The 14,061-nt window shown below is 44.7% G+C and overlaps 1 protein-coding gene across 1 annotated transcript in view; it reads left to right on the top strand.

Annotated features, from left to right (window-relative positions):
* Window positions 1-3,084: 3,084 nt before the first annotated feature.
* The window catches only part of p3h1 (prolyl 3-hydroxylase 1), a 41,041-nt gene continuing 30,064 nt past the window's right edge, over window positions 3,085-14,061 (top strand). The window contains exons 1-3 of the mRNA XM_073031745.1: window positions 3,085-3,910; window positions 9,229-9,381; window positions 12,528-12,717. Of these exons, the coding sequence (XP_072887846.1) occupies window positions 3,467-3,910; window positions 9,229-9,381; window positions 12,528-12,717 (787 nt within the window). The 5' untranslated portion in view covers window positions 3,085-3,466. The remainder of the gene's footprint in view (window positions 3,911-9,228; window positions 9,382-12,527; window positions 12,718-14,061) is intronic.

Raw genomic sequence — 14,061 nt, 5'->3', positions numbered from 1 at the left:
TGAGGTCCCGTGGAGTATTGTGTTCAGTTCTGGTTGACCATTACATGAAGAACATGAAGGCTTTGGGGAGGGTGAAGAGGAGGTTCACAAGGACACTGCCTGGATTAGCTATAAGGAGAGGGTGGATAGACTGGGATTGCTTGAGGCTGAGGGGAGACCTGATATAAGTTTATAAAATGACGAGAAGCATAGAAAGGGTCTCTTTGCTAGGGTCGAAATGTCAAATACTAGAGGATGTGTATTACCAGAGGTTAGAGGAACTAAACTTCAGGGAGATGTGAAAGCTAATTTTGTTCACATGGAGCGTAATAGGTGCTTGGAATGGGCTGACATGGGTAGCAGTGGAAACAGAAAGTGGTGTTTAAGAACCTTCAACAGGGTCTCTGAATGCACATGAACAGGCAGGGAATGGAAGGATATGGGTCCTGTATAGGATTCAAAGAATCAAAGTATATTTATTATTCTGGTATGTACGTAGTATACAGCCCTGAAATTTGTCTTCCCCACGAAACAAAGAAGAACCATGGAACCAACTCATTCAACGAAAAACATCAAACCCCTCTCCCCCCCACGCACAAAAAAATCACACAAACAAGCAACAAAAAATTGAGCTAAAGCACAAAATATAAAACACAAAATCAAAAGGTGTATTTCAGTTCAATTCACCTCAGCGTTCATTATCTACAGGCAGCCCCAATTAAAAGATTGCCCAAAAAGTAGTTAAAAAAAAGTGACCAGAACTAGAACACATCATAGACTTGAATTACTGTACACTCCAAATCTACAATCCACGTAAAGGCAGAGGAGATTTAGTGTAATGTGTCATTATGTTCCGCACAGACACAGTAGGCCAAAAGGCTTGTTACTGTACTCTACTGTTCTCTGTTTTATGTTGCCTTTCAAACCACAGATTATTACCTCATTCCACAACAGGTTATGCTGCTGCTGCTGAAATGCAGCAAGGTACAAGAAAATTAATCAAAGTCAAACAAACATCACTTTTACCAAAAGAGGAAAAGGTTCAAATTACATGATATAGTTTCCATAGTATCACCAGCAGGCAGAAAGGAGATGAAAATGGACTTAGGAAAGATGGTGGAAGTTCAAGATTCAAAAAGTATCTTCAAAGAGTTGGGGAAAGATTCATGTGGTTCACTTAATCTCAGTGCAAAGAGCCTAGCAGAAGACCGTGAGTTACATCTCGCAATGAGTCCTACATTATTTAGGAGCTGGCACAAGACATGACTAAACAGAATCAAGAAATAGTATCCTTAATGAGTTCAGAGATGGAAATTGCAACAACATCGGTAGCGTCTCCAGGATCAGCATCAGTACAGTAACAGAGTCAAAGCCCAGCCAATTGGTTAACTGATTCAACTCATTTCATTCTTTTTATTGGAAAGAAAGCAGAGTAGTGTATGTAAAAATAGTGTGAGGTTTTTGCATGACCTATTTAATCTTTTGTGTCGTGTGCAAGAATCTTAAGTAAGCTAAGCCTGCCTCTTTGAGCATGCACTGTTTCCTGTGTATATACTCTGTGCATTACTTCATAATAGACCAGTAATATACAGCCTGTATCTATTCATGTAGACCAGAGGCGGCAAACTTTTCTGAGAACGTATGCCTCAATTGGCAATAATCTTATAAATAATTCTCTTACATGTCATAGTTGTCTCAAGTAGAGATTATCATTGATTATTGAATTAGTAACAATAATTATGGACTTATTTTTTTATCATCCAACTCATCCATATGAATTATGCCCTGACGAAGGGTCTCGGCCCGAAACATCAACAGTGCTTCTTCCTATAGATGCTGCCTGGCCTACTGTGTTCCACCATCATTTTGTGTGTGTTGCTTGAATTATGGATAATTTGAGTGGTAAAAAAATAATTTATTGCTTCCCTTGGCAGTAAAAATAATCATTATGTAGCTTTTTTATCATGGGTGGGGGTTTAAAGAATTGAGGGGTGGCAATGTCAACAAAATTTTTGCATGTGTCATCTTGGGCACGCATGCCATAGGTTTGCTACCCCTGAAGTAGAAACTTCTGGAATGTTGGAGACTTTAATGGCACCGATCAAAATCCTAGAGGCAGCAGGGTGGCGTAGAAGTTTGCACAACGCTTTACAGTGTCAGCTGGGGATTCAATTTCTGCTGCTGTCTGTGAGGAGTTTGTACGTTCTCCCTGTGACCGCGTGAGGTTTCCTCCAGGTGCTCCGGTTTCTTCCACATTCCACAGACAAACGGTTAGGGTTAGTGAGCTTTGGGCGTGCTACGTGAGAACTGGAAGCCTGGCAACACCCACGCCTGCCCAGCAAAATCCTTGTTGATTTGATTTAATGCAAAACGATGCATTTCACTGTACAGTTTGATGTGCAAGTGACAAGCGTACTTGCTTTTATTATTTGCATGATTTTTTCCTTCTCTGCACATTGGTTCTTTGACTGTCTTTTTTTAATGGGTTCTTTTGAGTTGCTTTGTTTTGTGGCTGCCTGTAAGATGAATCTCAAGGTTGTATAATGTATACCTTGAACTTTGAAATAAAACTAATCTTTTTTAATCATTAGTGGTTTAGGCTGGTAATGAAAGGGTTACCTTACCAAGGCACTGCTACCCCTCCTCCACTTCCATTCAAAGTTTTATGAATCGCCATAAGATAAACTACAAAGGAGAAAGAAAGCTAGTTAAATGTTTAAGTAAAAAGATCCAATGTTCTCAGTGTGAAAGAATCAATGCAAACTTCCTGTGATGGGTGTGCATGAGACGTTCATGCTCAGTAAATAAAATGGGATAAGAGGATTTGAATTCCTGGAGCAGCAAAAAGTCGGTTGCACTCGGATAAATTCCTGGCCTGTGTGAACTCATTTTCAGTGCAAACATCAAGGCTGTTTCCCCGTGAACTTGAAAGGACAAGCAGTAAGTGTGAGTGAGTGCTCACTCAGGTAAGGCCAGCCAAAAAAAAAAGTTTTCAGGAGAAGATTCTCAGCGAGAGCTTTCACCTTCCTCCACCTCAACAACAGTGGAATGATCAGGGCATTCTGTTCCATTTAAGGTAGTGTAAAGTGAAAGAGGGAATCAGACGCCAAGGAGCAGACTGGGAAGCAGATCAGGGAAGTTAAGATTTTTAAGAAGTTTTCAAAACTGAAAAGCAGTGTGCTGAACACACCCACTCAGCCCCAGGGAACAGAAGGACTGCCTCCAGAACTCTTACACTTTCCAGAAATCGTTACTCCTGAGCTTTCTTCCTGTTTTTTGGTTTAAGACTTAAGACATAATTGCAAAGTAGCCCTGCATTTAAAGGGTTGTGAGCTTCATTTCCTGGCCTGCTCTCCACTAACGGGCCGCAGGGAAGTGACAGGCTCCAGCTCCTCCCTCAGAGAGGAAGCACTCTCTCCTGTTCAGATTTCATCCTGACCCTGTCTCCATACAAAGCTCCTGCTCCTGCTCTCTCCTCTCAGCCAGCATGGCTCTTGGGCTCTTTTGGCCCGTCTTCCTTGCTCTTACCTCAGCCAGAGGGAGCAGGGCTGAACTGCGAGCAGACAGATCCCCACTGGAGCCCTATGACCGCCTGTTTAATACAGCAGTGGAGGCCTATTACCGCAATGACTGGCAAGGGGTGATCCTCAACATGGAGCGGGCTCTGCAAAACAAGGCGGCCCTGCGGCAGGCAAAGGTCCACTGTCAGATGCACTGCAGCGAGGCGGCAAAGTTCAGCATCTCCAACAGCAGCCGGGACTTGTTCTTCGACGCAAACTTCTTCGACACGGTGCTGAAGAAAGCCAACTGCCTGAAGGAGTGTGAGAAGGAGAAACTCGGACCCTACTCCATGTACCAAATCTCTGAGGAGCTACAACAGGAGTTTCAGAAGAGGACCCCCTATAACTACTTGCAAGTGGCATACTTCAAGGTAACATTAATCAGTATCACTTGCAACTTCATATGGATAGAACTCATCAATATTCAAACCTGTTTCATCCAGGCTGGGTATATCATTAGTTGTCATCAACAAAAACATTCTTTGTTAATTGAATCCAAGAACACTACAAGTCTGCTTGATTAATGGGTTAAATAATATTTTATCTATAAAATGTCACTAAAGCTGAATGTTATCAGTTTTATCCCCTGCTTTGTGTTTTTCCAAGCACTTTGAGTAAAAGGCAGTGATTTTATGTGCTTACTTTGGTTGGGGGAGATAGGGTGGGGTGCCATTTAAGCAATCTCGTTCTGAATTGCCTGCCTTCTTTGTCAGCAGCAGATGTTGATGTTAAAAATGTTTGGGTAGAAATGGAGAAAGTCAGGATTGCAACCAGCTCACCCTTTCAACATGGCAAACAAGCGAAAAGGTCCTGCAGGCTGTACAGATAAAGAAAATCTCATAACAACTTGAGCCCAGTAGTTTAACAAAGATGCCGGTTCTAAGAAGTCCTCCTGCTCTTTCTTTCTATTCCAACAATGAGAACCACCCCCCCCCCCCGCCCCCGACACCCACCCTCCACCCCGCGGAACACATAGCACTGATTTCTGCCATGTTGCAAACTATTCAGGAGTCAGATTTGAACATCGACTGTTTTGCCTGGGTCCTTGCAGACAGTTAGTCTCTTTTGACTAATGTTTTCTTAAGTTGGACGCAAAGGTACTTTCTACAATCCTCTACTGACAAGTTCACTCGATTTTGGTTTGCCTTGGCCCTTTACTGTTGCATTATGTTCACACAACCTGAAGAGACGGAGCTGGGCCACAACACCCCTCCCCCAGCCAAACCCCCTGCCTAGGCTCCTAAGTGCCACGTAGGAATCCAGTGTCAGCTGAAGTTCTCTCTCTCTCTCTCTCCCTCCCTCCCTGCTACTGCATGCTGCAGCAAGGAGGCTGAAAACTCCTGTAACGATTCAGACAGTTGGGCTTTTGTGCCTTAAAATCAAGTTTTAAAAATCTGCCTATCCATCCCACAGAACAAATGCCCCAAGATAATGTCTGACTTAAGTGATTTTTTTTCATAGAAACTTGTTTCAGACAGTAGGGACATCAATTGCTGTAACTTGTGTTAAACTGTGAGTTTTTGCCAATTCTCAATACTGTATGACGTAGTTTTCTCCCATAATCTTTTAGAGTCAATAATTTTAACTCCCTTAATTTTTAACTCTTTTAATCTTCTCTGTAAGATTAGCATCAACTACATATTACTTATTATATTAAGTAGGTTATGTGTCTGTGCAGTCACTTTCACAACCTCTGGCTGCCTAGAATGAGCAGCAAGCTAGCTTTGAAATGTAGCAAATGTTTTAATATAAAGAAAATCAAGGAGCTAATAAGCACTCAACATGAAGCAAGAGATAAACAAATCGTCTCTATCAGTAAAGTTATCTGTCCGGGGCACAGGAGAGAAAGGATCGCCCTGGAATTTAAACCTGTTGGCTTCCGATGGGCAACTGTGCTCATCCTTCGTGTTATAGTAGCCATGTAGATGGGGCCCCTTATGAACAAGGTTCCCCTTTGGACAGTTAATTGCAGGACCAATACTCCTGCAAATCCCTCACCTTGACCTGCTGGAGAGAATTTATTCAAAGCAGACAGAGGAATATTGATTTAAAATCAGTCCAATCTGAGTCACCTCCAACAGAGGAACCTTCCTCTCTCAGTGCTCCACTCTGACCTGATTCAGAGATCTCTAAAGATATTGTTGCTGGGAAGTATTATGCTGTCCATTTGGGAAGGTTAACTTCCCTGTGTCCAAACTATAGGACGTATATTCTTTCAAATGTGTGACCTTCAGATTTGTGATGAAGCAGACATTGAGACTGTTTTCTTAGGCCATTCACTATCCGTCATAGAAATCACAGGTCCTCGCTAGGTAACGGACACCCAATTTAAACACAGCCTTCACATGCGAGCAAACATTTGATAGATTGGTGGGATGGATTTGCCAGCTGGCCGGGGGAGGGGGGAAGGGGTTGGGGGGGGGGGTGCGCAGGCATCTTCTGTGTGTGAACTTGTATCTGAACGGTTGAGTTAAACACTGTGATTTGACTACTGGTAACTTACGGGCCTGTGCAGATTATGAGCAGTTCTCAGGGATAGAATCCTGTTTTATCCCAGGGAGGACCAGTACTTAAATCCAACCCACCTTCTCACTTTTCAACTCAGGAACCAAAGTGCTGATGTCCATTGCAGATTTTGTACGGGTGGCAGGCTAGGACGACCATCAGCAGGAGCCTTAGGGCTGGAACTAACAAAAACATTTTTTACAGAAGTTTTAAGTCTATTCACATGGAATTCCAGACTGCTGTACATTGCACTCTGTAATCAGTCTGGCATCTACAAATAACAAGGTTCATGTATAAACACGACTAGCACAAACCTTAGCCTCCTTTTTTGTAATGAATTTTACAAAGCAGAATTCTCAGTTGTAGGTGGCATGCAAAAATTCACCGAGATTTTCTCAGTCCTCTCACCAAATACTCCCTCCCTCTGAATATTCCTTACCTTCTATATGTCCCTCACCTTGAAGACCCTTCTCAAACTCCACTCTCTCATCCAAGCTTTCACTTGTCCTAAATCCACCATTCTGATAATTCCTTTGTCAGTGCTGTACTGTAAAAGGAAATTATTAAAAACAACTGCAGATGCTGGAAATCTGAAATCAGCAGGTAGCGTAGCATCTGTAGAAAGAGAAACAGGGTCAGTGTTTCAGGCCAGAGCTAAAAGGGCTGACTCCACAGTCTGAACCATGGTCTCTGAATCTCAGTACAGTGCATTCCAGTTAATTTGGACACATCAGTACCAGTACATTTTGGCCCAATTAGTTGAAGTTTCATGGAAATGCTTAAGAAGATATAAGAAAGACAAACTACTGTTTAATTGAGTAACGCATTAAATGAAATACAGGACAAATTTGAATACTACCAAAACTACTGCGGTACTAGAAAATTGTGTATTATTTCCAAATTGTTGTCGATGGAGGAATTCATCCTGTGTATCTGCCATGTTCTTTTGATAGTCAGTAAATGAACAAAATTAGTGCGGATATTGGACTGCCCACACAATGCTTTCAATGATTGCATCCACCAACTCTTCACTTTCATTGTAATATTCAAGATGATTGTTGATACCTTCAAATTCTTTGTAGTTCCTAAATTGTTGAAGTAGTGGAATCAGTTCCTTTTCACTCTTGGCTGTTTCTGGTATCTCCAAGCCTGAATGCTTGAAACCGCAGTGAGCAAAACTTTTCTGAATTGTCTTACTGCTCATTACTTGTCAACTATCAGTGACAAAAATCCTTGCTTTTTGAACACAAAACACACAAGTGACACTATTTAAAAACTGGGAGACCATTTCGCTCCCGATGCAGACTGGGAGACCGTTTTGCTGCCCGACACAGACTGGGAGACCGTTTTGCTGCCTGACGCAGACTGGGAGACTGGTTCGCTGAACACCTACGCTCTGTCCGCCATGGAAAGCAGGATCTCCCAGTGGCCACACATTTTAATTCCACGTCCCAAGATGAAGGATATCTCTGATGTCCAGGAAAGGAAAACTTCATCCTGGAAACAGAAGCAGCAGAGACAAAGGAGCTGAGAATAGGGAACAGCATTTTCACAGGAGACTGTGTGGGAAGGGATATAGTCAAAATAGCCGTGGGAATGGGTAGGTTTATAAAAGATGTCAGTAGGCAGTTTGTCTCCAGAGTTGGAGACAGGCAGATCGAGAAAGGGGAGAGATATGTCAGAAATGGACTAAAAGAATGCAAGGAAAGGGCGAATGTTGGGGTCAAAGTTGCAGAGACTGAGGAGCTCAGCATGGATGCATGAAGCAGCACCAATGCAGTCGTCAATGTAGTAGTGCAGGAGGAGTTGGGGTGCATTACCGAGGAAGGCTTGGAATATGGACTGTTCTACATAGTCAACAAGAAGGCAGGCATAGCTGGGGTGTATGTGGGTGCAATGACTACTCCTTGGGTTTGGAGAAAGTGGGAGGTGCTGAAGGAGGAATTATTGAGAGTGATGACCAGTTCTGTCAGACGGAAGAGGGTGGTGGTTGGAAAAGAAGTGGAGAGCTATAAGGCCTTCTTAAAGGGGGATAGAAGTGTATAGGGACTGGACATCTATGGCAAAAATAAAGCAGTCAGGGCCAGGGAATTAAGAGGTGCGGAGGAGATCGAGAGCAAATGAAATGTGGATGTAGGTGGGAATGGACTGAACCAAGGGAGTAGAATGGAGTCGGAGTACACAAACATGAGTTCAGTAGAGCAGGAGTAGACAGACACAATGGACAGTCAGGTAGGAGGTAGTAATGAGCAGTTGCCCTCAGGTAGGAACTGAGCTTGGTGGCAATAGATGGGAGATTTTGTCACAATGTACAGTCTATTGAGTTTCTTCCTACTCACATAACCTTATGTCCCTTTGCTGACCCTTGAGCCCTTCTCACAGTTCGCTAATGCAGCAGTACAGTCCTTTGTCCAGGTCAGTCGTGTAAATTGTAAATAGTTGTGGGCACAGCACTGAGCATTGCGGCACCCCACTAATTTAATGATCGCCAATCCAAATACGAAGCATCAACAACACACAGAAATGCTGGAGGAACGCAGCACGCCAGGCAGCACCAAAGGAAAAAAAGTACAGTCTATGTTTCGGGCTGAAACCCGATGTAGACGGTACTGTTTTCCATAGATGCTGCCTGGCCTGCTGCGTCCCTCCAGCTTTTTGTGTGTGTTGCTCAGATTTCCAGTGTCTGCAGGTTATCTCTTGTTTATGAAGCATCAACCATGTGCCATCCATGTACGTTATGGGCAATGCAGTGTGGCCACTTGCTCATCTTTGGGACACGGGAGGAATCCAGAGCACCCGGAGGAAAGCAATGGGGTCACAGGGAGAATGTACAAACTCCTTGCAGACAGCGCCAGAGGTCAGGATCGAACCCAGGTTTCTAGGTGGGCAGCACCACCGTGCCACCCTAAGAAATCAAGAGTTAGAATCCCGAAGGATATTTCTGCTCACTGGTGCATGGCAGCTTGGGCACTACTGAGAACTTTAACTCTGAAATCCAAGGGCAATTATCCCAGTTCAGTATCACATTTATCATCCCAGCCTTTCGAGCAGCCTCTGAAAGGGCTTTTCCCGAACAATGCCCACTTGCCTCTCTTTCAGTGCTTGACTGCCACCTCTGGGCTCTGTATTTCCTTTATCCACCACGAGACTGCTTAAAATGTGTTCCCTTATGCCTGCGTTACAGATTAAGATGTTGGACAAGGCGGTGGCTGCAGCTCACACTTTCTATGTAACGAACCCAGATCACCTGGAGATGCGTCAAAATCTGGAGTATTACAAGATGATGGCTGGTGTGAAGGATACTGATTTCAAGGATCTTGAAGCCAAACCCCATATGGTAATGACTCACTACTGTTCTACTGAACTAACAGGTCTAATAATGCAAGATTCTGACTGTTAGCTATATCCCAGGAAGGGAGCAGCAATATAGTAGCACTTAGTGGAGATGGACAGCGGGAAAAGAGGGTGAAGGTATTGGACATGTGAGAGAGAATAGTTTACAAGGTTCAAGGTACATTTATTATCAAAGTATGTATACAGTATATATCTCTGAGATTTGTCTTCTCCAGACAGTCATGAAACAAAGAAAACCATGGAAGCCACTCACAGAAAACCTTGGAAGCAGGTTCCTGTACCTTCTCTCTGATGGTACCACCTCTCATCACCTCCTCCCACGCACAAAATTAACAAATAGCACAAACAGCAACAGGTACATCAACACCGCCCCCCCCCTTCAACACATAAAAAATCATGCAAAGAGCAACAAGAACATCAACTCCCCCCACCCCACCATGCGCAGAATACAGGGAAATAAGTGAGTGAATCGTTTCAATGAGATTGCTCTGAGAGCCAGCCGAGACAAAATGGGCCAAATAGCTTTGTTCTAAATGCCAAGAAAATAGGACGTTTCTGTGAGGACTTGGCAGAGAGAATCATGAGATGGCAGACACTGAAATCTGGAAAAACATACGAAAGGATGGAGGAATTAAGCAGGTTAGGCAGCATCTGTGAAGGGAGCTGGACAGTCGGCATTTCAGATCGAGACCCTTCATCTGAAACATAGAGGGGAGATAGCTAGTATAAAAAGGTGAGGGAAAGGGCGAAGCAACAGCTGGCAGGAGATAGGTGGATCCAGGTGATGGAGGGTGATAGGTAGATGAAGGAGGAATAGTGACAGAAGCTGGGAGGTGGTGGGTGGAGGCTACAAAGAGTTGAGGAAGAATGAGGAATAATGAGGCACTGTTCATGGGTAGAAATGGTTCCAGAGAAGAAACGGCAAAGACAGGTTACTGGCGCCTTAAATCCACTCACTTCGGGCAGATGGGGCTTGTCAGCCATGTTTGGCTGTTCATCTAGGAGAAGGAAAACTCTGATCTCAAGCCTCCGCTGCCCTGCGGCTGTACCCACTCATGTGGAAGGTTTCGAGAGTGAACCCCAAGGAAAAATCCGGAGCTGGAGTCCCTAAGGCAGACCTATACTGAGTTCAACGCTGACTAGAAACTCCCGCAACACTGCCGACGCCGGACTGTATCAGTCCCCGCTGCTCCTTCGGATTCATCAGCTGTGTGGAGAGGGGGAGGCTGCTGCACGGGCAACAGCTTTCACTCCATATCATACTGCCCTGGTTTGCAAGACAGTGCTAACACCGAGAGCTAGCGCGCTAACCCGACCAACAGTGGGCCTCGATCAGTTCATGGGTTCACAGACCATTCATAAATCTGAAGGCAGAGGGGAAGAAGCTGTTCCTGAATCATTACTGAGTGTGAGTCATCAGACTCCTGTACCTCCTCCCTGACGGTAGTAATGAGAAGGGGGCATGTCCCGGATGGTGAGGGTCATTAATGACAGATTCCGCCTGCTTAAGATGTCCTCGCTGGTGGGGAATCTTGTGCCTGTTGTGCAGCAGGCTGACTACATAATCCTCTGCAATCTTGTGTATCGCAACCTCCATACTAGGTTGTGATGCAACCAATGAGAATGCTACGGAAATCTGCATACCAAATCACTTCAGACTCCTAACAACGCAGAGTTACTGGTCTGCCCTCTTCATGATTGCATAAATGTGTTGGACCAAGGACAGATCTCCAAGAGGTTGACACCCAGTAACTTGAAGCTGCTCATCCTGTCCACCACCGACCCCTCAAGGAGAACTGGTGTGTGTTCTCCCAACATCCCCTTCTGGAAGTCCACAATTGATTCCTTGGCCTTGCTGACTTGAAGGACAAGGTTGTCGTTGCAACACCGCTTAACCAGTTCATGACACTCCTCCACGCCTCCTCGTTGCCATCTGAGATCTTACCAACAATGATATCACCTGCAGACTCCTGGATGGCTTTTCAATTGTGCTCGGCCGGGTTTAGGGGCTTGATGGTTAATACCAAGGGGAAGGTATTGTTGAACGCTGAGCTGCCATCGACACACGGCGGCCTGGTGTTTATTTTTCCTGTTGTCTAGGTGTTCCAAAGCAGAGTGGAGAGTCAGTGAGATTGCATCCGCTGTAGACTTGTTGTGGCGGTAGGTGATTTGAGATGGCAGCAGATCATCTGATAAATTTGGGATGTGGACCTTGGGGATAGATTTTTAGCATTTAGATTCAATGTGATTTGGAAACTCCTGTCACTGCCTTTTCAGCACCACACTTGGTGTTCTGAGTTCTATCCTGGGGTGTACAAGTTAAAGTCAAAGTCAAGTTTATTATCACGCTCTCAAGTACATAGAAACATAGCAACATAGGAAACATATAGCCCAATACAGGCCCTGTGGCCCACAAAGCTGTGCCGAACATGTCCCTACCTTGGAACTACCTAGGCTTTACCCATAGCCCTCGATTTTTCTAAGCTCCATGTAGCCATCCTGGAGTCTCTTAAAAGACCTTATCATTTCTGCCTCCACCACTGCCGCTGGCAGCCCATTCCATGCATTCACCACTCTCTGAGTAAAAAACTTACCCCTGACATCTCCTCTGTACCTGCTTCCAAGCACCGTAAAGCTATGCCCTCTTGTGCTAGCCATTTCATCCCTGGGGAAATGCCTCTGACTATTCACAGTACGTGTATGCATAGGAGCAATGGAAATCTTACTCACAGGCACATACAGTAGCAACATATAAACAGTATTCACAAGAAAAATGTAAATTAAACATAAATTATACACAATTTTTAAACTAATTGTATGAAAACTAAGTCCATTTTACTGCAAAGTGATGGAAATGGCCACAGTGTTGCTAAACTGTAGTGATTAGGGTTGTGCCATGGCTCAAGAACTAAAAGTTAAAAGGCTTGCAGCTGTTCTTCAACCTGGTGGTCAAGGACGTAAAGGCTCCGTACCTCTTGCCGGATGGTAGTTGTGAGAAGATAGCATCACCCAGATGGTGGGGGCATAAACACAGATCACTGAACGAGGTATTTAAGGCAGGTCTGTATTGTGTGTAGTCGACAATGTGGAGAAAATAGATGATCACATTTCTGTTTTCTTGTTCTTCAGGAAGCTTTCCGTAAAGGAGTTCGGCTTTATACGGACGAGCAGTTTAAGGATTCAATCAGTTTTTTAGAAAACGCGTTGGTGGAGTACTTCAAAGCGAATGCTGAGTGCCGAGCCCTTTGTGAGGGCCCGTACAACTTTGATGGGTATAATTACATGGAGTACAATGCAGACCTCTACCAGGCTATTACAGGTACCTCCATTCTTCTTGTCTCCTTTTCCTTCTAGATCCACTGTGGTCCAAGGATGTTTCATTAGCCTCGGTTGTCGGCAGGTTAGAAGGCTGTGGGTTCCTGTCCCTCTCCAGTGACTTGAACGCACTGGCTCCAATGAAACACCACTGTGGGAATGCTTCAGTGACAGCAGTGGCACTTTTCAGACAAGATCGCAGGTCGTTAATGTAGATTCCCTCAAGAGAACCAACAACCTCCCATGGCTCCATCCTGAAGATACTGCCCGAAGAATCCTGGCCAGTACTCATCCTTCGACCATCATTACAAAGCACAGATTGTCCACCCGTTCTCACATCGCTCTTTGTGGGATCTAGCTGTGCACACACTGGTTCCATGTTTCCTACTTTATAATTGTACCTCAACGTAAGATTTATAAGATTAGCTTTATTTGTCACACGTACATCGAAACACACAGTGAAATGCGTCGTTTGCGTCAGTGAGGACTGAGCTGGGCAGCCCTCAAGTGCCGCCACCAACCCAGCATGCCCACAACTCGCTAACCCTAATCATACGTCTTTGGATCGTGGGAGGAAACTGGAGCACTCGGAGGAAATCTACGCGGTCACGGGGGGAATTGCAAACTCCTTACAGACAGCCGCAGGATTTGAACCCCCAGTATTACAGCTGAGGGCGTGATAGCGTTACGCCACTGTGCTGCTCAATGGGATCTCCTTCTGCTGATGGGAGAGGGGCAAAGAGTGAATGTCCGAGGTGAGGTTTTGATTATGCTGCTTTACTGAGGCAGTGAGAAGTGTAGACAGAGTCCATGGAGGATGGGGGGCCTGGTTTCTGTGACGTATTGCAATGAGTATATTGCTGATTGTCTTGTTGGTGGAGAAGCTACTCCACAACTACATGACTTTACGATCATCCTGTGAGTCACTCTTCCTGCTGCCTTTCTCTGAATGAAAGGTGAGAAGCTGACACATGGAGTCGGTAGCGGAAGTGGCTTTGGTGTTGGCTTATTATTGCAGCATGTACCAAGATACAGTGAGACGCTTGTCGTTCGTACCTTTCCTACAAACGTGACACAGAGCATTGAGGTAGAACAAGGTAAAACAATAACAGAGTGCAGAATGAAGTGAGAAAATGCAGTGCAGTGAAACAAGGTGCAAGATCATGACAAGGTCGATTGTGAGGTCAAGAGTCCATCTTGCCATCGTAGGGAGCCGTTCGATAGTCTTATTACAGCAGGGTAGAAGCTATCCTCGAGCCTGGGTGTACATGCCATTAGGTTTTTATGTCTTTTGCCTGATGGGAGAAGGGAAAAGAGAGAAAATCTGGCAGTGGGTTTTGATTATGCG

The sequence above is a fragment of the Hemitrygon akajei genome, chromosome 29, assembly GCF_048418815.1.
Source record: "Hemitrygon akajei chromosome 29, sHemAka1.3, whole genome shotgun sequence".
NCBI classification, from domain to species: domain Eukaryota; kingdom Metazoa; phylum Chordata; class Chondrichthyes; order Myliobatiformes; family Dasyatidae; genus Hemitrygon; species Hemitrygon akajei.
This window is presented reverse-complemented; position numbering and strand designations above follow the sequence as displayed.